Source organism: Magnolia sinica, chromosome 16 (genome assembly GCF_029962835.1).
Source record: "Magnolia sinica isolate HGM2019 chromosome 16, MsV1, whole genome shotgun sequence".
Taxonomy (NCBI): domain Eukaryota; kingdom Viridiplantae; phylum Streptophyta; class Magnoliopsida; order Magnoliales; family Magnoliaceae; genus Magnolia; species Magnolia sinica.
In genome coordinates, this window is record NC_080588.1 from 1,704,614 (window position 1) to 1,730,795 (window position 26,182).

At 38.8% G+C, this 26,182-nt stretch overlaps 1 protein-coding gene across 1 annotated transcript; it reads right to left on the bottom strand.

Annotated features, from left to right (window-relative positions):
• Nucleotides 1-1,473: 1,473 nt before the first annotated feature.
• Nucleotides 1,474-25,699, bottom strand: LOC131228631 (65-kDa microtubule-associated protein 1-like). Its single transcript, XM_058224421.1, has 11 exons — nucleotides 25,653-25,699; nucleotides 25,466-25,566; nucleotides 25,139-25,336; nucleotides 19,766-19,771; nucleotides 9,156-9,413; nucleotides 8,821-9,036; nucleotides 8,063-8,218; nucleotides 7,655-7,966; nucleotides 5,901-5,988; nucleotides 2,941-3,089; nucleotides 1,474-2,005 (listed from the first exon to the last, which is right to left on the bottom strand). The coding sequence occupies exons 2-11, from the start codon at nucleotides 25,535-25,537 to the stop codon at nucleotides 1,688-1,690; spliced, it is 1,773 nt and encodes a 590-aa protein (XP_058080404.1). The 5' UTR covers nucleotides 25,538-25,566; nucleotides 25,653-25,699; the 3' UTR covers nucleotides 1,474-1,687.
• Between the last annotated feature and the right edge of the window lie 483 nt (nucleotides 25,700-26,182).

A 26,182-nucleotide genomic window follows, 5' to 3' on the forward strand; every position in this document is an offset into this window, starting at 1 on the left:
TGGAACTAGAATTGGACCGTTAGCGCCCTAGAACCAAACCGGAACCGGACCGTTAAAATTGGTTCGGTTCCAGATTGGTACCACGGTTTTGGGCTTTTTATAATCCAACCCAACTGAGAGAGAGAGAGAGAGAGAGAGAGAGAGAGAGAGAGAGAGAGAGAAATCAGGGTATTAGGTTTTTCTTTTTTTCTTTTATATATATATATATATATATATATATATATATATATATATATATATATATATATATATATAAATAGTTTGGTTCCTGGTTCTGTTCCACAGTTCGGATCTACAGTTCGGTTCGGTTCTACATACTCCCAAACTGAGAAAACCAAACCGATGTAATCGGTTCTTTGATTTTTGGAACCGGAACCAGTGCACTCTAGAACCGGTCTGTTTGGTCGGTTCCGGTCTAGTTCCACAGTTCTACCGGTTTGAAGTGCACCCCTAAGATCTACTGCAAGAGAAGCAGCCAGCCTTGTCAGTTATTACAGGCCTCAAAAACATTTCAGAGAAAATCTTTCTTACTCAAGCAGAATATGATGGATGATACACAGGCACCTATAAATTTCTTAGAAATTGCATAAGCATTTTATAAGTAATTAAAATTAAACCGTCCAAGTTAGATATACCTGGTTAGATCGATTGCTACAAACCAAAACTGAGCTTTGTTTAATCATGTGACTATCAGATCAGTGGACATTTACTAGATGGTTCGGATGAGAAACATACAATGGTCGTCTTCAGAAACAATTGTCCATGAATCGGAGGTAAGGATTGTGTAAACAATCTGATTTTTTATAATTCCAAAATGCCTGCGTATCAAGCATCAAATAGCTTTTCCCGACATCTTAATCTCAGAATTCCAACAGAAAATCTTGTATAAATAGCATGCTTGGAAGCACCCTAAATCGGCATTTGGTTGGCAAAGCCACTTCAATTTCAAGTTATCAAAGCGTTTGGGTGGCCCAGGATGAAAATGAAACACAACTGATCTTACTACTCTTTGATTTTTCTCCCTGAAATACCAAATACTGAAACAAAGCCCCAACTTCCCACCTGTTTGGATTCGTGGAAATCAGAAGTAACTGAAGAAATGAAAATGATTTCCTCAAATGTGAGGATTTCCTTCATTTACAAATGACAAGAAAATTAAAGAAATTCAAGTCCTTTATCTCCTATTTCCCTAGATTTTCTCTATAGAGGGTCATTTCCTTCTCTCAGACCTAAAGCAAAGGAAACCTTTTCACTTTTCTACAGTTCTACTTCAATGGGCGTTTTCCTTTCATCAGCTACTCTTTGGTTTTCCACTAATACAAACAGGCCCTTGCTCATAATAGAACTTTCTAGAAGCCATTATCCATCAATTTGGAGAAAAGCTTCACACTGGCTCGTTTCTTCATCCACATCGATTACTGTTTACAGCCAAAATCACCAAACAATCAAACAGAAGAAAACCAGATTTTCAAATGGCATTAAAATCCCCATCCCCATTTGGGTTTTTAGCTGAAACAGAAGCCGCAGCTTCCTTACTCTATGCAGAATTATCATAAAAGAGACTTTCAGAAGGCAGTAAAACATACACATACCGAGTCCTTATCATTTCCTTTAGATCATACCTCCTTAATACATGCTAACGGTACAACAGAGACGTAGACCTACCTATGTCTGGGCTTTGCTATTGTCATGGAGAAGCTGGAAGTGTGTCACAGCCGGACACATGCAAGGCTGCATCCTCTTTTGCCATGGCAACATAGTTCGCAGGAGCTGCTGGCCTGTGGTCGTGACTGTTTCTCCTCTCTTTACTGGCAGATCTGACACTGTTTCCACCAGTTTGATGGATATTAAGAGATAACCTCCGGCTGGGAGTGCCATTCGATGCGCCTCCATTGGCACGTGGACCCACAACCTTCTTCGGACCAAGAGGCCGGTTCGGGCTTGGCCTTGAGCCAAACATGGCTTCTTGCTCCGTGTTTAGTTGCTCATGGAACCGCTTCTGATCCTGAAAATGGAAGCACATGCCCATTAGCTACAATTAGACAACAGCAGGAAGCAAGGGAGAGGAATTGTAAGGTCCTGAACATAGGAAAACATAAGAGGTTGCAGATAAGCAGGATTCTGCTCATCTGGGATCTGGACCTTTGATCCTTTGATCTGATGAACACCGCCATGGGCAGGACACACCCAAAAAATCTCTCAGATTATAAGATCCAACAAACCTTCACATGACGGCCTGCAAATAGATGGTTGAGAAAAAAGATGGAGCAAAAACCCTCATTCCCCAGAATAAAGACCAAAGTCAACAGGGTAGGGTCTTCCAATCTGGGATATTTCATGGCCCACCAGTCAGTGGGTGTCTGGATCAAAGAACCCTCAGACCCACATGCATGGACATGCTGTACAATAGTGGACCCTATAATTCCTTTATAGTACACTACCACATACAGTCACTGCAGTAGTATTCATGTGCTTACGATAGCTATGTGCAACACAATGGAGTGCTACATAGATGCGAGCTACATGCAGAGAGGCAAGGGAGCACAATGGTTTCTATGATTGGACGACCCATCCTCACTTTTTCTGTTGTTGTGGCCCGCTCGAGTTTCAGATCTGCCTATTTCTTTGGGCTGATGTCCTAACATGGGGCTGCACAACGGATGTCTAGAGTGGGTCAGACAGTCATCACAGCTCCCAAGAATAAGCACCATCCATGCAGAACACGGGGCATCAGAAGGCTACTTGCAGGAAAGAGTTGAAAGGATCAAAACGCCCTCGGTCGAAGGGCCAGACATGCCATTTTTCAAAAGCTTACACCCCACCCTTCAATAAATGCAGGGGTAAAATTGGCCCAACATTACTTGTGTTAAATACTGTAGAGATTAAGAAATTTTCAGGAAAAAGAAGAAGAAAAAGGAAGAATAGAGTTGTAATATATACCCTCGTTCTCCGCTTCTCTTCCTCTCTGTCCTGCCTGAGCATAGCATATTCCTCTAGCATTGCAAGCAGAGGAACACCATCGTACGAAAATTGCAATCCTCGCTCCTCTTCCCAGGCACGAGTCTTGGCCACCAATGAGTCCACCAGAGCTATGATCACGAAAACCAATTGAAATATAAGATCAGAAATTGTTGGCATAGAATATGGGTCCAGCCGTAAATTCCATCTGCAAGTTTGATACTGGTATTCTTTGATGGGTGAGAGAGACTAAGCAACACTAATCCATGTTTAACTGAATAAGAGATGCTTTTGAAATTCAATCTAGTGCCTGCTTTTTTTTTATTGGCAAGAAAATTTTGTGAACAGGGCCCCAGAAAGGGAAACAAATACAACCAAAGAGAGAAAAGCAACCCCTAACTAAACAAGATCTTTCAAACCAACTCCATATTTCCACATGCTAAGCCCAGCCTGTTTGGATTGGTGGAAACCAAACCGTGGATATGAAAAACCAAGAGTCACATCAGAGAAAAGAGAAGTGTGTGGAAAAGGATCCACATTAACATGTTTTTTTTAGCACACATGGTTTTCATGGAACAGTTAAAGGTCTTTTTTTTTTCTTGAAGAGATGGAGATGTTAAAGGTCAATGGTTAAAAAGCAAGAGATGCCTCTTGTAACCATGGAAATCTTTGTATTAACAAGTTTTTTTTCCTGAGGAAATGGAAATCACTGCTTGTCGAGGAAATCCATGGAAATGGAAATAGATTTTCACAAACATAAATTGCATCGGTGGAAATCAGTTTCATTTCCACAGTTTTCCAAACGATTCCACCAATCCAAACAGCTAAGGGAGCTTGCCCAAAAAGAAACATAAAATTCAAAGATCTCCACCAAATGAGAAAAACCAGCTTTGAACAATTGGAAAATTTTCAACTTTCTGATTCCGTCCATATCACACATAGTGGCAAGGGAGCTACGTTCCACGGGTGCCCTACCCAAGCCAAAAGGAGAGACAAGATTGAAGCTTGCAGAGACCAGTTGATGCCAAATTGCGAAAAGCACCTCAACAAAAGGACAGTGACTAAACAAGTGCTTCATTGATTCTCCTTCAAACACATACAGCATCCATTAACAACGATTTTCTTCCTGCTGCAAAGATGGTTGACGGTAAGGATTTTGTTACTTCCAACTAATCAGGAGTAAACGACCACACAGGAGGGAGCTTTACTAACTTTCTGTCAGAGAAAGTAGTGTATTTTCTTTTTCTTTTTCTCTTTCTACGCCTCGTGTTCAATCCAAGCATCAAAATCGCTGATATTTTAACTGAAGTTGTTCCACTTCTCATCTTCGTGATCTGTTGAGTCTGTAGAGGCTGGGCATGTGTGATATCCATGCACCAGTTTGAGGAGAAGTATTAGAGAAAAGTAGTGTAGTTTCTTTTATTCCGCTCCCTCGGGACACCATACCATTGTATTTTATTCTTCTTAATAAAATATGTTAGGAGATCATTTGCTCCCTAACAAACATTTTCCCTAAATCTCGTCACTACAACACAATCATTCTCCACTTAGCCTTTCATGGTGTGATCGACCCATAATGACAGATTCATCCAATTCTTTTGTCAAATCTAGGCCATTCTTGCCTCTTTTTCCTCCTGCACCACCCTCACAGTAAAGTAAGAGCCACCCACCAATCAAACTATAGATTTTGGGATGGCGATTCCTTCTAACATTTTTTTATAAATCCTCATCTTGCAAATCCAACCTCCTCTCTGTTGACCCATTTATCATCGTATTCATTTGACTCTCTAATACAAGAACCAATCAAAGATGACACCTCCACCTTCCAAATCTCAAGCAGAACACCCCAAATAGATTTGTTTATACCGTTATAGCCCAAATGTTGCAGTGATTGGACAACTTCGACAATCAACTCGTAATTTTTCCCTGTTGAGCTAACCATCACTCTAATTTGATTTTATTTTTTTAATGAAACATCCCCTTCTCGAAAAAAAAAACAATCAAGGATGGCACCTCCACCAGCAAAGTCTCAAGCGGAACACCCAAGCAGATCTGGTTGACCACTGTGAATACACTACAGCCCAAATGCTGCGGTGATTAGACATCTTGAACAATCAACTCATAAGTTTAGCCTGCTGAGCGTGGACCATCTCTCTAATTTGATTTTTTTAGAGAAGCATCCTCTTTTCAGGCCATCGATCAGACAGGTAAAATAGTCAAATCCCCTATCATTTTTAGGATTTGGCACATTCATATTGTGGCGCACTGCTTCAACAGCCCTTACCACCATACACGAGTGTCCTATTTACAGCAGAGATGTAAGGTGCATGCATGGACATCTTAAATTCATAGTAGCATGCCTTGTTGAGAAAAAAGCCAACTTAAAAGAATATTTTGAAAAAATATCTCTGGTTTGGAGGTATTATCAAATTGAATTTGAAATATATTTTTTTAACAAAAAATTTAAATTGCAATCATTGGTCTAATAAAGTAAAGATAACTAAATTGCAATTTCTTTAGCATTCATTTTTTTGAAAGATTTTTCTTTAGTATTCATATTAAGGTCCAAGCTCCAAATTGCTTTTTTTTTTTTTTTAACTTTCACGTTGGACTCCAAAAAACACATAACTGAAATTTGAGGGCTGCTTCCTCATTATCAATACTAGGACACATTATTTATTTCTGTTATTCCTGATTAAGGTGAACATCCTCAGGTCGACTTGCTTGTGCATCCAAATGCAGCCCAGTATCTGTTTACTGCAGAGACACAGGAAGACTGTTGATATTTCATATGGACAAGTCTTTGTGCAGTGAATTAATTTGAGTTAATGTGTAGGTATTATGTCTGTACATGCATGGATCAAAATACCCAAGCAGTCACCTGACCACAATGTTCGTGTTGAAGACTAATACGTGTAAAACACAACCAACAATAAAGATACCTGGAATTTTGTTAACCAGAATGCGAGCTTTTTCTGCACGTTTGAGGTTAATGTGTGCACCTCTGCTGGAGTTGTATCTGTTCTCATCCTGTAACAGCAGAATCCACGTTAGAGCAGTAAAGATTTTTATATGTTGATGCTAAAATACAAGAAGAATGTCTTCAGGAAGAAAGCACTGGGGGGATGGGTGGGTGGGTGGGTGGGTGGGTTGGAAATCAACAAGGAAAAAAGAAAAAGAGAGGGAAAAAATGTGACAGGAATATTGAGTTACACACAGCATCAAGCATGCAGGAATATGCCTACAGATCCAGCATGAATACACAGTGTTCGAAGTATCGGAATCGCTACAAGTTTCACTGGCCAGGGATGCAAAAACAATATCAATATCGCTGATAACCGGAAATGCGGTGAAACATGGGAAAAACGGTGGAATTTTCATCAAAACTTCAGGAGATGTTAAAATGTACATATTTGCATATTCAGAAATTTAAAAAAATAATAATAATAATAAAATAAAATAAAATGCAAAAAGAATGCATACATAACAAGTTTCCATTTAATAGGGCCTTAAAAGCATGTGTTGTTGTAAGAAATCAGTCCAACGATCCCATCCGGCCCATTTAACCATCCAACCTTCCATCCAAACATCCATCAATATTGCAAAATATCAACAACATATGATATTTCATCAAGAAATCATCAACAATTGGAAAGCAAATGAAAGATTGTGGTCTCATATCATGCATGTTGCGATATCAATAATATCGAGACATCATCGATATTATCAATGAGAAATTAAACACTACATAAAACCATGTACCCATGAAAAAAGATATGAAATAAAAAAAATTCTAATAAACAAACTTTTTATGATATCAATACGTTGGCGATATTATTGAAATATCGTCGATACACTTATGATACAAGCATTACCTAGAATTTAAATAGTTGAAAATATTGACAATTACATTAGTGATATTGATACATTGGCGATACTTGGCGATACATTGCTAATACCTAGAATTTCTGATACTACCAGCATTATTGGTATCGCTCCAGTGTTATTGGTATCGCTCAGCTAGAGATAAAGATAATATCGGAGATATTTCGATAATATCGGAGATAATTCGAACACTGGATACACATATAGAACATCTTGTAAGTCCTAAACAGCTAGATGACAAACATATAGATGTGTAGGGGGCATTCAAATGTATGGACTATATTGAACGCATGGAAGCATGCAAGCAACCAGAACTTCCATCATTGTACTGCATAAACTTTCACGAATGATCAATTTACTTGGAAAAGATTCAAAAGAACAGATACAAAGTGTAATTAGAAAGAGAGCTGGAATCAAAAGTTTCCTTTTCTATACTGGGGTAAAAGAAATTTAGAGGGACATTTGTTGAAACAACTACCAAGGGTCAAGTAAGTTGAGCTTCGAATTAGCCGCTTTGAATAATGCTTAGGAAGGAGATCCCAACAAAATGTCGAAACTCTACCCAATAAGATCCCAACAAAAACTGCTCGCCACTGATAACCATTAGATTCTGTTGAGAGAACCTCCCTTCATGATCAAAGTACAAAACCAATAGCTTCAATGACATTTCCAGGCATGTGGAAATTTGAAATGCGGGATGGTGAGGTTGATTAACAAATTATATGACGTTCAAAACAATTCAAACAAAAAACCTATGTGCACAAATGCCTGCAAATAGTTAATATGTGAGATGAATAAAGATCATAGGTACCCGATTGTAGTCTTCAAGCCAGCTTTCTTCTTCACATGTGGACATCCATTTTTCAACCTTCTCCAATATTTCTTTCCTGCTGAGGGACTCTTCTTTGGCTTTTACTATCTGATTATCCATGTCAGCCAGTAATTCAGAAGGTTCAACATCTCCGGAATCAATTAGAGCCATTATTCTTTGTCGAGCAGCCTCTGTATCAATTTCTATGTGAGCACGAGCGTAAATCTCCTCAAGTTCAGTTTGTTTCTTAAAAGCAATCTCCTTCATCTTGCTGGCCTTTAGCTGATCCAACCTTTCAACTTCCACCTCCGCCTTCAAAGCAGAAAACAAGAAATGGTGAGCTGCCGCATGCTGAAGCCATTCGGATCCAGAGTTCTGTAAATTTACCAATCAGTGCAGCTTTCTAACCTGCTCAATCAAATCAAGAGCAAGGGCCCCAGGGATGGTAACCTCCTCCACAGAAGCTGACATATTACAGGTGATGTGATCAAATAAACTTCTCTCCTCAACAGGAGTATCCATCAGGTTCCAAAGATCAGATAGTTGTGCGGCTAGCTCTTGAAGCTGGAAAAAGAAACAAACCTCTGTAGTTAATACCAACGGTAAAAAAACAGGGACAAAGAAATTGGCCAGGCCAAACTGAGCAGAATGGACCAGGTCAATGCTTGAAACAGCCAAGTTAAAAAAGTCTTTCTGTTGACATGAGCTGGTTTTCCATTGATTTGGTCAAACTTTAGAGTTCCTGTTGACACTGTTAGGACAAAACAGGGTCAACTTCACTCGATCCTTCTTCTTTTTTAATTGATGACTTGACAGATCAATTATTAACCCAGAACGTTCAAACATTGCTTACTGCATCCATTAGATACTCACATTTCATTCAGTTTCAGTTTTGTTTTCAGAAAAGAAAGTACTTGTGTTTTATTTTATCCAAGACAAACTTACAATAATAATAAAAATACTGTGCTTCTTAGTTTCAAATAGCATCACTTTCCATGTCCATCTTCCAAGATATAAAGGCCAGGAAGTGCTACATCATTGCATGAACTTTACAGAGGATATGACTAGATTGTGGAAAAACAATAGAATATCAAGTTTAATGAATAAATGGTGGAGTGCACATTTTGCCAGCAAGAAGAATGGAAATCTGAACTGCAATTTATTACCTTCTGTAGCTTCTGCTGCTTATCTTCTTTTAGCAACAGGACTGTCTTAGCCAGCCTGGATAAAGTGTCATTGCTGATGCTCTTGGATTGCACACCAATTGAATCATTTAAGCTGGGATGAACTTCAGTAATTGTACTGAAGAAATCCATCCCCAAAACAGCACAGAGATCATGCACTGTGCTTACAAAGTCAAGAACCTTGTGCAGCCTATCACTCTGTCAAAGAAGGAAAAAAGAGGGCAAATATAAAGAATGTAGAAGATAGAAAAATCATTGATCTTGGCAAACTGTTGAAGTCAGTCATTTATTCATCTCAGAGAATGACAAAACAGTACCTTTTCTTTCTGGAGTTCTTGAAGCTGAGATTGAAACTCATCTAACTTCTTCAGGGACAGATCACTCTCATCAACCGTAGGTGTCCCTGCCTGCTCACCAAGTTTCAAGTTTCCAGCAATTTCTCCACATATTTTCTGAATCTGTGACTGCACTTCGGCAAATTCCTTTACTCTCTCCTCTTTCTGCTTCCATAGTTGTTCCAGCACTGGTGCTATAGCAGCAAGTTGTTCCTTGATTGTCCCCATTGAGTTGTCAGGCTGTAAATCAACAAAGAGAAATCAAGTATGAAAACCTAATCCAGTGCAACATGTAATTAGACATCCTCTTTAGGTCATTCCCCAAAAGCATAACCTCTTAGAATATAGTGTCATCACATGATGATGAAATTCATTTGTCCGTGATCTATTACATGCATAAATTATGCCCCATGACTGTTAGTGTATTTCAAAATAACTCGTGTTTTGAAGAAAAATGCTTTTACTACTTTTTTTTTTTTTTCTTTTTTTCCTTTTTTTGTGTGAAAAGCTTAGTTCACGTGGAATAGAAAAGGAGCAGAGAGTGCTCATAAAGCATTCCACTGCCTAATTCTTTGAAAAATACTTGCACTATGTTCTTAGCCCATATCAATGCAGTATCCTGGCCTGGGGCCAAGCCGACTGGAGAAAACAGTTTACTGGGCGCATGGAGATAGGGGTGCAAGTACCGGGCCGAAAGGCTTGCATGGGTCCTTTCCTCTTGTCTAAGAACTGGCCTACAGGAACCAGAGCTTTCAGTCTGAACCCCAAGAACTTGAAGAAGATGAGATCGTTATTTGTAAAAAATGTTTTTCTATCTTACCACCTTAAGTTGCATACCCACTAATCTACACGAACTGCAGCTTTCGACAGTACGACAGAAGTGGCAGAAAAAGAAAGATTCTATTTCCAAGGTGGGAGCAGGAGGGAATAAGGCGTCATTGGATTTTTCATATTAAGAAGAAGACTCCCTCCAACTCCCATTTTCATTAAGAGGGAAGGAGCGACATCAAGCAGTCTCAAATTTCAGGATCCAATTCCCAAGGTAGAGATCATGGCTAGTATTTCCTGCATGTGGAAATCTGACGTTCTTTCCCAGATGATGCCCAGTTGATTGAAGGTTACTTTTGGAAAAGAAAGAACAGAAAACATAGACCAAGCCAGGGCCTATCAAGCGCAGCACAGCTAAGCTAATATGCGGTGGTGAAAGCCAGGCACCAGAGGTAACCAAGCAGGATCATATGATTTTCTTAGGCGAGCCTTGACTGAAACAGGCCTATGGCAGGTGATTCGACATTGGGGTGAAGGGACTGTGGCTTTTCTGAGGGCCACCAATTTGATCACCTACTATAGAGTGCTTCAGCCCACAGGCAGTAGAACAGGAACTGACTGGCTTCTACTGGACTGAAAAACCAATGTTTGTTGAGCAAATGAAGACTCTTGGTTTGGGATTGGACTTTAGAAGCAATGAAGGGGATTCTCGGGTAGTTTTATAGCAGGGGTTCACCTCCCCTGGCAGATCAAGCAACTCATCGAATCTATTAATCTGAATCTGGCGATGGGAAGACCCTCCACCACCCATCCCCACCCTTCTCCCAGGTACCAGCATGCACAAAGACAGGGAGTGAGTTGGGTGGGATCTCCCCTTGCCCATAAATAACAGCTGTGAGACACATTAAAATTCAATGAGTCCCAAAAATAAAAGTATAGAAAACAGAGAGAGAGAGAGAGAGAGAGAGAGAGACCAGGCTTGTGTGTTGATTTCAAGCAGCATACGAAGAAATCTGGAGTGCACTAGCATGCCCTGTAGCTTTCCTCGCTGGATCAAAGTGTCTTAGGCGGGTGAATCACTGAGCGGGCCTATGATGATGATTATTTATGCAAGTGTTCTATTCTCAATGCATTGTCAAATCAATTATGTGATGTATTCTGTGACTATGGTACATCTGCCAAAATTTGGAATGCCCTAGGAAGAAATATAGAATAGAAGCCGGCATGAAAAAATACACATTCAACAGATATTTTAAGTTTCAAGTGGTAGCAGGTACCACAATAAATGTGTTTAAACTCACAGCCATGAAATCATTTCTAAGGGAACCAAATTGGATGTTCAAGTAAGCAATAACGAAAAAACAGTGTCTTCCTCTAGGAAAGATTTTAAAAACTCCTTCCATCATAAAACTAAGAATCTGTCAATGGAACTTCTCATTGTCCATCCTTGTATCAAGAAAGATGTAAGGCTTCGAGATATGGTTGAGAATAAAAGCCAGGAAGTTTCTAAAATCAACATGGTTAGGCAAAAAATGAGAAAGTCCAATTAAGAGGATAACCCAATAACTTAAAAGCCAAACCAGAATAACAATTCGAAATGAAGCTTATCCCAAGGCCAAGAACAAAAAATCTTAGCTTTTAAAACAAATCAGCAGGTTGTTTTGAATGTGAAAAATATTTCCAATTTGCAAGAGTGACACTATAACAAGATGAAGCTTGCACTGCATCTCAATCAAATTTGGCCATGGAACCTCTTATTGTAGTCATGGTCACGGAGGTCAACATTGTCAGCATGGGACAATGTGATGGGTGGTGGATTGACACAGGTGAGGTATCAATGCACATGTGTTACTATTGAGCTAGTTCAAGACCTGCGAAGAGGTTACTAGTATCGCGGAAAATCGTCACACACAATCAATGTAAGAAAAAGCAAAACCACAAAGAAAAGAACCAAACCAAAACCGAAATGCCAAAGAGAAAAACAAGAGACGGGAGACGAAGATTTACGTGGTTCGACAATCTGCCTATACCAACGAGGCAGCAACATAGAGCTCTTTTCTTCACTAAAACAAGAGAAATCAGAGAATACAAGGCTTACCTCTCTCCCACTCTTTCACTATATAAGAAATCTCTCACCAAGGAAGGCCTAGAAGATAACCTCTCTCTCTCTCTTGCTCTATATGTCTTCTTTTATAGACAACACACCTAGGAGAGTATGTTTCCCTTTTACAAACAACACACCCAAGAGAAATCTCTTACCAAGGAAGACCCGGAAGATCCTCTCTCTACACATGTTTCCATTTTATTGGCAACACACCCAAGAGAGAGAGTCGCTTCAAGCCGAAGAAACTAGACTTCATGTGTATTTAGGAAACAAGAGAGAATGAGACAGGTTTTCCCAATTGGGAATGCATAGCCACCGCCTCAACAACTAGTGGCATAAAGGTTCAAATGGGCAATGTTGTTACCAGTGTTCAAAATATCGGTATTGCGCAACGTATCGCAACCTTGGGATACAGATACGTATCGATTATTGCACGGGATATATCGTTTGTATCGCGTAATTTATTGCGCTTTTTGGGAAACATGGGGAAACATTGGCAAAATGGTTGAATTTTTTTTATGAAACTGCAGGGATTATTTAAAAAGACCTTAATACACACTTTTAAATCATAAAATCTCAAAAAAGAAGTGCACGTAATAAATTTCCTTTGTATAAGGTTCTAAGTTATGCGTTATCTGATAGAACTAAGGTAAATATATTCAAATATGATGCATAACATTTATAAATGTATAAAGATATGTATGAAAACATAACCAATGTATTCAAAAGCAAAAGATATATTAGAAATTAGAAAACATACCTATCAATGATGTGTGTATTCAATATCCACCCCGTCCACCCGTTTTTCCATGTTATTTTAGGACATTATCCAAGCAACCAACGACTTGGATGGGACCCTGACCATGGGGCTACCTCAATATAAGATGGTTTATCAACACTGTGAATTCATTTTAACATATCATTTCAGGGCATGGGCCGAAAAATAAGGCAGATCCAAATCTGAGGTGGACCACACCACACAAAATAGTGGTCATTGAATGACCACCATTAAACTTTTTTGGGGCTATAAATTTTTTGGATCAGGCTAATATTTATGTTTTCCCATCCAGGTTTGTCAAACCTTATGAACAGATTGGATGGCAAATAAACATTACGGTGGGCCCTAAGTAGCTTCAATGGTGGATATCATTGCCACCACGTTTTCTTGTGGTGTGGTACACTTGAGCTTATATCTATCTACTTTTAGGGCTCATGCCTAAAAATGACTTCTGAAAATGGATGGATGGTGTACCACACACTAGCGACCTGGCTGGTGTGGGTATGTGTCGTGCGAAGATGGGATGCAGATAACTACTAAATCCTTTCGCAGAAAGTTCCTACGTTGGAACTTAGGTGGGGCACACCGTGATGTTTGTGAGAAATCTACCCCGTCCATCCGTTTTGTGAGCTTATTTTAAGACTTGAGGCAAAAATTGAGCAGGATCCAAGACTCAAGTGGGCCGCACTAAAGGAAAAGGTGGGTAGGGAAATTCCTACCGTTGAAACTTCCCTGGGTAGACAATGATGTTTACATTCCATCCATACCGTTCATAATGTCATTACTACTGGGATGAACTGAAAACACAAATATTAGACTGATTTAAAACTTCTATGGCCCCACGAATATTTCAATTGTGGACGTTCAATCATCACGTTTTCGGCCCACTTGAGTCTTGGATCCAGCTCATTTTTTGGCCCCATGTCCTAAAATGATCTCAAAAAACGGATAGACGGGGTGGATTTCTCACGAACATCACGATGGGCGGGCCCCACCTAAGTTTCCAGTGCTGGAACTTCCTGCGAAAGCCTTTCGCAGGAAATCCACGTCCACGAAGATGAGCGCTGACGATCCTCGAGCTCGAGTTGTACAAACAGTTCAAACGGGATCAAAGTCACATGGGCCCCACAACAATGTACTTATTATATCCACACCGTTCATCCATTTGGAGAGATCATTTTAGATCATGAGCCCAAAAATGAGTCACATCCAAAGCTCAATTGGACCACACCACAAATAGCAGTGAGGACAATGATTCTTACCATTATAACATTCGTAGGGCCCACCATAACATTTATTTTCCATCCAATCTGTTCATGAGGCCACAAAGACCTTTTTTTGAAGACAGAGTGTCCCCACCTCTTTTTTAAACTGAGGCTAATCCCTACGGATACATGCAATCACCCACAACCACATGTATCGGGTAAAGCCAAGGAAGGGAATCAAACCCTCACCTATAGAGAGCAAACCTATGGTGAAGACCATTCGCCCAAACCTTGTTGGGTGAGGTCACAAAGACCTTGATGAAGAGAAAAACAAATATCATATCGATCCAAAACTTTCGTGGCCCCTAAAAGGATTTCAATGGTAGACGTTCAATATCCCACCGTTTTTTTCAGTGTGGTCCGCTTGATCTTTGGATCTGTCTTATTTTTTGGCTAAAGCCTTATGACGAGCTCGCCAAATGGACAAACGGTTTGGATATAACATATACCTCATGATGGGACCCACAGAACTTGGTGATGTCAACACACCATCCATGTCAGTCGTGTGCGGTACACCAGCCCTTCCTCTTCCCATAAATAAGGGCTCGAGGCCCCTTTTTTTTTGAAGCAAAAGGTTCCGGAATGTGGAAACCCTAAAATCTCTCCCAAATGCCGAGGATTTCAAGGATATCTTCGAATTTCACCTCCAAATCTCTCCAAATCATAAACTTCGATTCGAATGGCCCATCAAACACAACCTCCGATCAGAGCGATCTTCTTTACAGGTACCGAAATCTACTGTTGAAAGTTTTTCTTTTTTCTTTTCTTTTTTTTTTCTTTTTTTACTCGGATAATGAAACTCTCCCAACATCCCGAAGTTGGCTACAGTAACCCCGTCTGGTGTTGTATAGCAAATTTCTTGAAAGAAGAAATAAAATACGGATAAAAGTGATAGTATCGTTGATATCGCATGATATTTAGAACAATATTTAGCTATATCAAATGATTTTTGGCGATATTTTATCGATATATTGATTGATAAAAAGTATTCTGTAAAATTTTCCAATTTTAGTATCATCCAAAGGGTTTCGTATTGCTGGACTGCGATGCCATTAATATTGGCCGATAGTATCGATATTTCGAACACTGGTTGTTACAACTAACATAGTTAGACAAGGTAAGGTTGAAATTGTGTTCCACTCGGGAAAAGCCATCACATTAGCTAATGCTCTTCACGTTCCTCAGATTGCGAGAACTTGGTCTTAGGTTATCTTTTGAAGGTATGTTTGAAGCAAGGTGTTGAGTTTAATCAACTTGTAAAAACAATGAATGGATCATTAGTAGTTAACAACTATGCTAATCATGAACATGGCATTTTTTTATTTTTTCTGAGAGATCATGAGCATGTCTGCGGAACCAAACAAGATATCTTCTGTTTATATGGTTTGTTTTCTCTCTTTGTAGTAAGGTAAATTAGGACATGTGAATACTAAATTGATCGAGAAAATGGTTGCTTGTGGTTTGATTCCTACGTATGAAACTAATGAATTTGAAATTTTTGAGCCTTGTTCATAATCCAGATAATAAAGAGAAACTTTCCTAGTGTATAAAGGAATTCTGAGTTACTTGGATTGATCTACTTAGATATTTGTAATCTTAAAGAAACCCTTACTTGAGGAGGTAATAAATACTTTATTACCTTTTATCAATGATTATTCAAGACTATACACGAGGTTTTTGTTCCTTATACTCCTTAACAAAATGGGGTAACAAAACGGATTAATAGGACTTTAATCAATATGATGAATGTTATGCTTCTTAATACTGATCTTTTCATTTTCAGGGAGAAGCTCTTTATTCTACAAGTTACAATTCTTAATAGAGTACTTATGACCAGTGTTCGAAATATCGGTATCGCGCTATGTATCGCACCCTTGGGATAAATATACATATCGGTTATCGCATGGGATATACCATTTGTATCGCATAATTTATCGCACTTTTTGGGAAACATGGGGAAACATCGGGGAAATAGTTGAATTTTTCAATGAAATTTCAGGGATTGTTAAAAAAAAAAAAACCTTAATACACACTTTTAAATCATAATATCTCATAAAAAAGGTTCACATAATAAATTTCCTTTGTATAGGGTCCTAAGCTATGCGATGTTTAACTGAACAAATGCAACTATATTTAAATTGAATGCATGACATTTATAAATGTATCAAAGACATGTAAGAAAACACAACCAATTCATTTTGAAAAGCAAAAGAAGAAATAAAAATTGAGATCTTTGTGACCTTATCAAGAGGTTCAATGGCAAATAAACATTCTGGTGGCCCCCATAAAGTTTTTGATTGTGGGTATTTAATCACTACTATTTATTGTAGTATGGCCCACGTAAGATTTGGATCAGCTTTATTTTTGGGATCATATTCTAAAATGATCTTTCAAAACTATTTGAGAAACATGGGGAAACATTGGGGAAATGGTTGAATTTTTCAATGAAATTTCAGGGATTGTTAAAAAAAGACCTTAATACACACTTTTAAATCATAATATCTCATAAAAAAGGTGCACATAATAAATTTCCTTTGTATAGGGTCCTATGCTATGCGATATTTAACTGAACAAATGCAACTATATTTAAATTAAATGCATGACATTTATAAATGTATCAAAGACATGTAAGAAAACACAACCAATTCATTTTGAAAAGCAAAAGAAGAAATAAAAATTGAGATCTTTGCGACCTTATCAAGAGGTTCAATGGCAAATAAACATTCTGGTGGCCCCCATAAAGTTTTTGATTGTGGTTATTTAATCACTACTATTTATTGTAGTATGGCCCACGTAAGATTTGGATCAGCTTTATTTTTGGGATCATATTCTAAAATGATCTTTCAAAACTAGCCCACCGCGATGTTTGTGAGAAATCCACCCCGCCCATCCGTTTTGTGAGCTCATTTTAGGACATGGTACCAAAAATGAGCCAGATCAAATACTCAAGTGGGCCGAAAACGTGATGATTGAACGTACACAGTTGAAATATTTGCGGGGCCATAGAAGTTTTAAATCAGGGTAATATTTGTCTTCTCAGTTCATCCCTGTAGTAATGACATTATGAACGGTATGGATGGCATTTAAACATCACTATCGACCCAGGGAGGTTTTAACGGTAGGAATTTACCTACCCACATTTTCCTTTAGTGCGGCCCACTTGAGTCTTGGAACCTGCTCACTTTTGGTCTCAAGTCCTAAAAGGAGCTCACAAAACGGATTGATGGGGTAGATTTCTCACAAACATCACGGTGGGCCCCACCTAGGTTTCCAACGCAAGAACTTCCTGCCAAAGGCTTTCGCAGGAAATCCGCAGAAGCGGATTGGCTGGTGTACGCATGTTGACATCGCCAAGTTATGTGGGTCCCATCATGAGGTATCTATTGTATCCAAACCGGCCGTCCATTTGGCAAGCTCATCGTAAGGCTTTAGCCGAAAAATAAGGAAGATCCAATTATTAAGTGGACCACACTGCAAAACGTAGTGGGGGATTGAATGTCTACCATTGAAACCATTTTGGGGTCATAGAAGTTTTGGATCAATATGATATTTGTTTTTACTCTTCATCCAGGTATTTGTGACCTTTATGAACAGATTGGATGAAAATAAATGTTATGGTGGGCCCTACAAACGTTTTAATGGTAAGAATCATTGTCCCACTGCTATTTGTGGTGTGGTCCACTTGAGCTTTGGATATGACTAATTTTTGGGCTCATGATCTAAAATGATCTCACCAAATAGATGAACGGGGTGGATATAATAAACACATCATTGTGTGGCCCATGTAACTTTGATCTCATTTGAACCATTCGTACCATTCGAAGCTTGAGGGGTGTCTGTGTGGTACACCAGCCAGTCTTGTCACAGGCTCTGTGGGGTCCACCTTGCTATATATATTTTATTCAAGCCATCCATCTATTTTTTTAATAGCATTTAAGCATATTATTCCAAAAATTGAGCAGATCCAAATCTTGGTGGACTGCACCAAAAAAATCAATCAGATCCATATCATTTAATGGTAAGTGTTCATTAACACTATTTGATGTGGTGTGGTCCACCTGAGATTTGAATGTGATTGTTTTTTGGTATGACATCATAAAATTGGCTATAAAAACGAATGGATGGAGTGGATCTACCACATATCATCAAGGTGGGCCCTACAATAAGCGTAACACCCACTAAGTTGTTACTCACGTAGCACCCAATCCACGCCCTTAATTGACGGGTGTATTTAATAAAATCTGTGGGGTCCACCATGATTTATATATTTTATCCACTCTTTCCATCCATTTTAGCATATAATTTTAGTGTGAATTGAATGTATAACATTGAAATTTCTTGAGGGCCACGAAAGTTTTGGATCAAGCTTATATTTATGTTTTCCCTTCATCCCGGTTTCTTTAATCTTATGAACAAGTTCGATGACAAAAAAAAAAACATCATCGTGGGGCCTGACAAGGTTTCAACAGTTGAAATCATTATTCCCACTATTTCATATGGTATGGTCCACTAGAGCTTTGAATATGCTTCAATTTTCAGCGCAACCCCTTAAATGAGCTGTAAAAACGGTTGGACGGCATGGATAAACCACATACATTCACGGTGGGCCCCACAGTTTTCTCAGTACAATAAAAGCATACCAAGTAACTCAATAGGCAACCTGATTTCGACGCAGAAGGGAAAAAACCCAAATTTTTTAAAGGAAGAGGGTTCCAGACCTTCCGGAACCCTAAAATTTTGAAACCTTCTCCTTAATCCGGCCCGATTTCTCGTCGGTATTTCCGTTGCGAGAAATCCCCAAATCTTCTCCTCAATCAAACCTGAAATCTTCGTTGTTGCTGTATCGATTCGAAGAAAAAGAAAGAGGGAAATTGAAATTGCCGCTGTCAATTAACGGAATGGCCCACCTCCGATCATGTAATCTTCATTACAAGTACTGAAATCTCCTCTTCAGTTTTTCCTCTTTTTCTAATTTTTTTTTTCAATTTTCCGGCCTATGAATCTGTGATAAAATCCGAAAAGGATGGGTGATAGTATTGATGATATCCATGATATCGAAGATTATCGTGCGATATCTACGATATATTGCGCGATGTCTACATTTCTGTTTTTTTTATTTTTAACTTCTGAGGGTTTCATGTGGGTTTTGTGTCGTTGGCAAGCAATAATGATAATATCGACCGTTATATCGGCCAATAGCATCGATATTGCGAACACTGCTTATGACTAAATCTAAAATAATATCCTATAAATTATGGGAAAATAGGAAACTTAACCTCAATTATATTAGAGTTTGGGTTTGTCTTGTCCATGTAAGACTAACAAATCCTAAAAGAACCAAAGTTACGACCTAAATTGCAAAGTGTGCATGTGTCGGATATGCCTCACACAGCAACACAGATTCCTAAACATTTTAGATAATATTATAATATAATATAGAAATGCAGATTTTTATTTTTATTTTTTTAAACATCTTTCCCTACAAATCAATGAACAGTCAGGTTCCTTCATCTAGTACAATAGATGAGCCTAACAGCTCAAATCCTTTGACCCAAATGAAGATAAGTCTAGACCTGAACTTAGGCGAAGTAAATGACTTGAAAATGCCAAGGAATATGGTCCTGATTTTCATATATTGATAACTCAATTAGAAGGTGAATGTTGGATCAATAGCCACAAGACCCTCTTTATCCTAGTTGTGTATGGTGGAGATCCAAGGTAATACCAACAACGGCTTCTTAATCTAGCTTCTAATCATTTTCATTTCTATTACTAATGTTATTATTTTTAATACCTTTTTTTAACCATCTAAATTAGGATTAAGAATAATATTATTGTTTCCCAATTCAAAGGATGAATGTTGAATCAATAGCCATGAGACCCTCTCTATCCCAATTTTGCATGGTGGAGATCCAAGGTAATACTAACAAGAACTTCTTAATCAAGCTTCTAATCATTTTCATTTCCATTACAAATGTTGCTTATTTTTAAAAGCTTGTTTTAACCATCTAAATTGGGATTAAGAAGAAGATTAGTACTTCCCAATTCAGAGGGTCGTTTCATGTTATGATAGTTGATGATCCGACTGTCATGATGGTAGATTGTAAGCCTATAAAAAGGGATTAGAAATCATATTCCAAATAGATAAAAAGATCACAAGGAAAGGCACCTACGATGATTAAGAGCAACATCCCATAGCAATCAACAATCTCACGACACTCTGCTCATCATTAGGGCACTGATCGACGATCTTAGTATCCGAAATTTTCACCAGTATTAGCACAAACAATCTAATCTACAATGTAACATCTTCAATCTTCTTAGCCTTCATTTGTCACTCCCAATTAACCAAGAGGTGCACCTCTTGTGGTGTTGTTTCTATTCCAAATGGTGACACGGACATCGTGGGAAGTACAACTTGTTGCCATTAGAGGAGTATGAAGCTCTCTTCTTTATTGCTGTTGTTGTGAGGACGAAGAGCTAAAGTCTCTTTTCTATTTTTCTTTCTCTAGCCTACTTCTTCATCATCGACTTTTGGGATCGTTCAAAAAAAAACTCATCAACTTTTGGGGATGAAATATTATATTGTTCTTGTTGGAGTTTTTGGAAACCAATACTTTATTGTCTTTCCTTGTACTCTTTTTGGTTTTTATGACAAGCTATCTAAACCAAATTTGAGCCAAGCCAAACCACATTTGCTTAGCTATGTCAAGTATGAGACCAAAAGACCCAACCTTAGCCAAGGAGCCCTCAAGCATAAGTCCATAGACAGTACACAGCCACGCCCAAAATCAGCCCAAGGTCAAGTTAGACTTAGAAGCAGGCCAACACTAGCTAAAATCCAAGCCCCAATCAACACAGATCAAATGCAGGCCCAACTAGTTGTCCATTAAGCCTTTAATTTAGTTGGGGTCATTCAATAGGCTCATTCCTCATCGAAAACTTCAACTGGTTATATCTCATCAGATAGCATGAATATATTTCCTCTAGTCAGATGATCTGAACACACGAACATACTTTCCAATGGGTATTGCAACGAAAGCAAACATCTAAGCGCTAGTGTATCAAATACAAGACCGACACTACATCGCACCTCACAGTTACACATAAAATTGATGATCCCACCACTGGGATGCAGAAAAGCTATTTGGAATGGTTATTAACACTTGAATGCACTTAAGAATATCATTTTTGACAACTACCAAATCATTGGCCCTCACTAACATTTTATTGACGTGTTCAGTGACATTGTTGTCCTCTTTCACCTTAAAAGTGTCATACCTTTCTAAAGAAGTTTGAATGTGCTTTAAAAGTTGCAACATACTTTTTAATGATAATCTCCGTCATCTCCTTTGTGGTTCTAAAACCTTCAAAGACTTTGATATGGCCTTCTTGAATGAACATCAGCATGGACATCCTAACAATCAAGTCCTCTTCCTTGAAATTTTCTAAAGCCTTTTTCTTTTTCTTTTTCTTTTCTGTGGAGCTTATTTGTAAAAGATATGCTTGCCTACCCTGGATGAGTAGGTATACCATTTTTCTCTTCGACATTGCAAAGTTCATGTCTTATAGCTTGTCCATTTTAGCTAAGTTTGGACCTACCTAGTTTGCCCTTTTTTTATTTGATTTCTAGACACCTTTCCTTGAAAATCCGAGTTCGGATGATAAAGATATAGCACATTCAAGATCTACGTGAGAAATGGGCTTATTGAGTGAGCCCAAACATATTGTGGGCCTAGAAGACAGTTTTTGGGCTCAAACTTAATCTATACCTTGGCATAGGATCGGACTTGATTTATGTGGGCTTGCCTCTATGCCTAACTCGACATTAGATCTAAGTATAAGCTTACACATGTAGTGGGCCTGAATATGGGCTCGGGTTCGAGGATGCTTCAAGCTAGCTTTGGTTTTTTAGGCCTTGTCTCGAGCTTACTTAGCTCAATAAGTGTGGCTCAGCTCCACTCGAACTTGCAATAGCTTGTCATAGAAACTCAAAAGAGTACTGGATTCCCAAGAAAAGGCAATATAATATTGCTTTCACAAAAAGCAATAATAAAAATAGAGGCTAAAAAAGAAAGCTTAACTCTTCTTTCTCACAACAACAACAACAGAGAAGAGAGTTAGTGTCAAGCTCCTCTAATGGCTGTGGCAACAATTGACATCCACTATGACATCCGAGTAAAATGGGAACAGCTGCAAAAAGCTTCTCTCTTCTTTCTCACAACAACAACAACAGAGAAGAGAGATAGTGTCAAGCTCCTCTAGTGGTTGTGGCAACAATCAACATCCACTATGACATCCGAGTAAAATGGGAACAACCACCACAGGAGACTGATCCTCTTGGCTAAGATCGATTGCTCTGATATGAGTGAAAAAAATTTAGAGAACGATGATGAGAGCATCGTGAGATTGCTCTTCCTTACCATAGGTGTTTTTCTTCTTATACTTTGCAACGGGATTGTTAGTCTCCTTTTATAGGCTTTCGATCCACCATCCCAACAATTGGATCATCAACGTGCTGAATTTTTTTTCAAAAGATCAGTTTGCTGATATTTAAAGACCATTCGAGATTGACACAGAAGTAACCCTTTGCAGAACACAACAAGAAGAGTAGTGGGGAGACACAAGCGCCAAGTAGCATGCTGCAAATTCCAAAGGCTTGTTTAAGACCTTCCAAGTGTTCAAAGCCGGGGAAAAATAAAGGATGTGGGGACCTCTAGACTGGAGTGCGAGAAGCTGAACATTGTTCTAGTCAATTTATTCTATCAACGAGCCATGGGAGGTGGCAAGATTGTTCCTGTTGATTTATTCCATCAATGAGACATACAAGCTATTGGAACCCTTGACCCTCCTTCACGGCGTTCAACCTCTCCACCAGATTGGAGACAACATAGTTTGGTCCCAATCTGCATCAGGATCCTTCTCCTACTCTTCTTTTCTCCATATTATCAGAGGATCTCCTCCCGCTCTGGATACCTACCCCGCTTACTTCTAGTCTTATGGTTGCCTGCCCAAGACTGCAACTTTCATCTGGACCCTAGCAAGGGGCAGGACTCTCACCATCGACAACCTTCAAAGAAGAGAGCTGATCCTTCCCAATATTTGCATCCTCTGCTACAACAGTGGTGAATCTATAAGCCACCTCTTCCTTTGCTATCCTTTCGTCCACAATGTGTGGTCTCTGCTCCTGCTCAAGTCCCAAGTGGATTGGGTGATGCCTTCCTCGATTACTTCATTCCTCTTTGCCTAGCACGATGTAACATCCACCATACACCCATCCTCATTTTGGCGCATGTCAGCGCTAGCTGTTCTTTGGGTAAGTTGGAAGGAAAGGAACAGTCAAAGCTCCAGAAATATTCCTTCCTCTCCAAGCAGGGTTTGGTTGGGCCTTTCATAACTCTCTTGAGTGAGCTTCAGCTCATTCTCCAGCAGACAGTGCATTGATACCTCATCAGCTGATCTAGCTGTTGGCTGCTGCCTTCTCTTCATTTGGTTGTCTTTTGTCTCGAGTTGTATAGCTTCTCCTAGGGGGTGTTTGTTTTTTCAATTACATATGTAAATAATGGTAAATAGCTATTAATGACTTTTGAAGGGTGCTTGTTTAAGAGGGAAATACACACGTAATTATGCAACAAAAAGAGGGTCCAAATGCATGAAATCCAAGAGGGTTTTGGTACTGTCAAAATCTGTGGGTCCCACAGTGATGTGTGTGATCCACGCCGTCCATCTGTTTTACCATTTATTACAAGGCATGAGCACAAAAGAGGCGGATTGGACAATCAAGTGGACCACACCACAGGAAAAGGGGGGTAATGACGTCCACCGTTCAAAATTGAAACCTTCATAGGGCCCATAGGGATGTGTATCTCTCATCCAACTTGTTCATAAGATCACACTAGCAATTATTAAGGGTATACACAAATATCAGCTTGATCCAAAACTTCTGTGGGCCCCTAAAAGTTTTCAATGTTAGGCGTTCAATTCCCACCATTTCCTATGGTGTGGTTCGCTCGAGCTTCAGATTTGCATCATTTTTGGGCTCACGCCCTAAAATGAGCTGGCAGAATGGATGGACAATGCAGATAAGATACAAACATCACGATGGGCCCCACAAGTTTTACATGTGGAAATGTACGAATTCAATTCTCTGAAATGGGAAGCTTTGCAAACGAGCTCACTGTCAACATCAATCTTGAGACTGATGTTGTAATTACGTGGGTAAATAATCGTTGCCAATGTACATGTAATTACATGTGTAAATGAAAAAACAAACACCCCCTAGGGTTTCTCCTTTTTTGCTTTTGTTGGTTTTGCTTTCTGTTTCTGTTTTTGTTGTTTCCTTTGTTTTCATTTCTGTTTTTGTTGTTTCCTTTGTTCTGTTTTTGTTGTTTCCTTTGTTTTCAGGTTGCTTTGGCTCCCTTAATAAATTCTCAATCTTCCAAAAAACAAACAAAGTCAGTTGGCCCCGAATTATTTCTAAAGAAAGGACTTTTTAGGGTCAATGTCTCATTTAAATTCAACCTTTACTACTCTGGTAAATTTTGAATTTGTCATTTTTTTTCATTTATTCTAGAGTTTTAAGAGTCCTATCTTGACTCAAAGTCATTGTTTGGTTTAGCTAAGAGTGGTCAACAAGCTTGAGTTGATTTCGACATCCTTACTAGTTTTGGTGAGTATTATTATTTGGGGTAAGTTTACTAGTTTGGGTCGAAATAGGAGTCTTAAATGTCTTTGTTATATAAACATTAAGTGCATTGTAAAGAACATTTCATTCAATTTATTGTTGCCTTCTAGGTTCTATCCCTCATGGATTCAAGGTCCTTTTTTTCATATAAGAAAAAGGTGATCTTTCTCCCCTTTTCTCCATGCACCCACTACATCAGTATCATACCTTGATATTGCATACTTTAAAAATAATTGTCATAATGTCTTTAACTAAAATATCCAGAATAATAAAATTGCATTTTGTCCTAAGTTTCTTATTTCATAAAATGTGAGGTAAGAAGGCAGATCCATTTATGATAAACATGAAGGTGTGTTTACTTACAACAACAAAAGATTTTTCTCCAAGAGCAGACAAAAGACGGGAGAGTTCTAACTTGGAATCAGCCAAGTCCTGAAGAAGTTGTGCCCTTGATTTTGAAGCCCGATCAACTTTCCTCTTGTAAACATCCAAGCACTCCTGCTCTAACTGAAGCAGCATTTTATCTCGTTCCTCATCGGTCTCCCCAACCTCATCCCATATTTGCTGCAATAAGAGCTCAATCAATTTATCTTCCTCTTCCTTTCTTCAAAAAGAAATATAATCATGCATTGCAGGATGAAAACCACAAACCCTTTTTTAAGGTATGAAAGATGCAAGCCTATAAGACGTTACCTGTAATTGCTGCAGTAAAGACCCACAAGTGGTTTCTCCTAGCAATGGATTCTGGGCACCCGTGACTGCCATTACAGTTTCTCTTGATAACCTGACCTGAACTAGATGGATGGCTTGCAATTAGAATTCACGACAAATAGTGCAGGAGAGAAAACATGAGAGGCTGATGAGTGAAGGATCCACATACCCAACAGAACCGAAAAAGGGCAGTTCTCTACTGAGCATGAAATGTAAGTACCTGTCACCACCAAATCAGCCAGAAACATAAGAACAACTGTAGAGATCAATAGACGTAGTTAATAAAAAACATCAGATCTGATGATGCTAAGATAAAAGTGAATGAAAAATATACGAACTAACCATGGGAAAAGGCACCCAAAACAGCCCTCTTTTTGCTACTGAGAAACAATTTGAGAAATTGCATTGTCTTCTTAAGCAGGCATGTTTTCAATGGACGGTTCAAATTTTTATCAAAAGAGAAGAAAAGTGATATGGACAACGACAGCATGCAGAAGATACATCACCGTGGGAAAAGGTACCCAAAACAGTCATCTTTTTGCTAACTGAGAAACAATTTGAGAAATTGCATTGTCTTCTTAAGCAGGCATGGTTTCAATGGATGGTTCAAATTTTCATGAAAAGCGATATGTACAACGACAGCATGCAGAAGATACATCATCCCAAACACAACTGAAATCATACAACCAGCTACTCCAA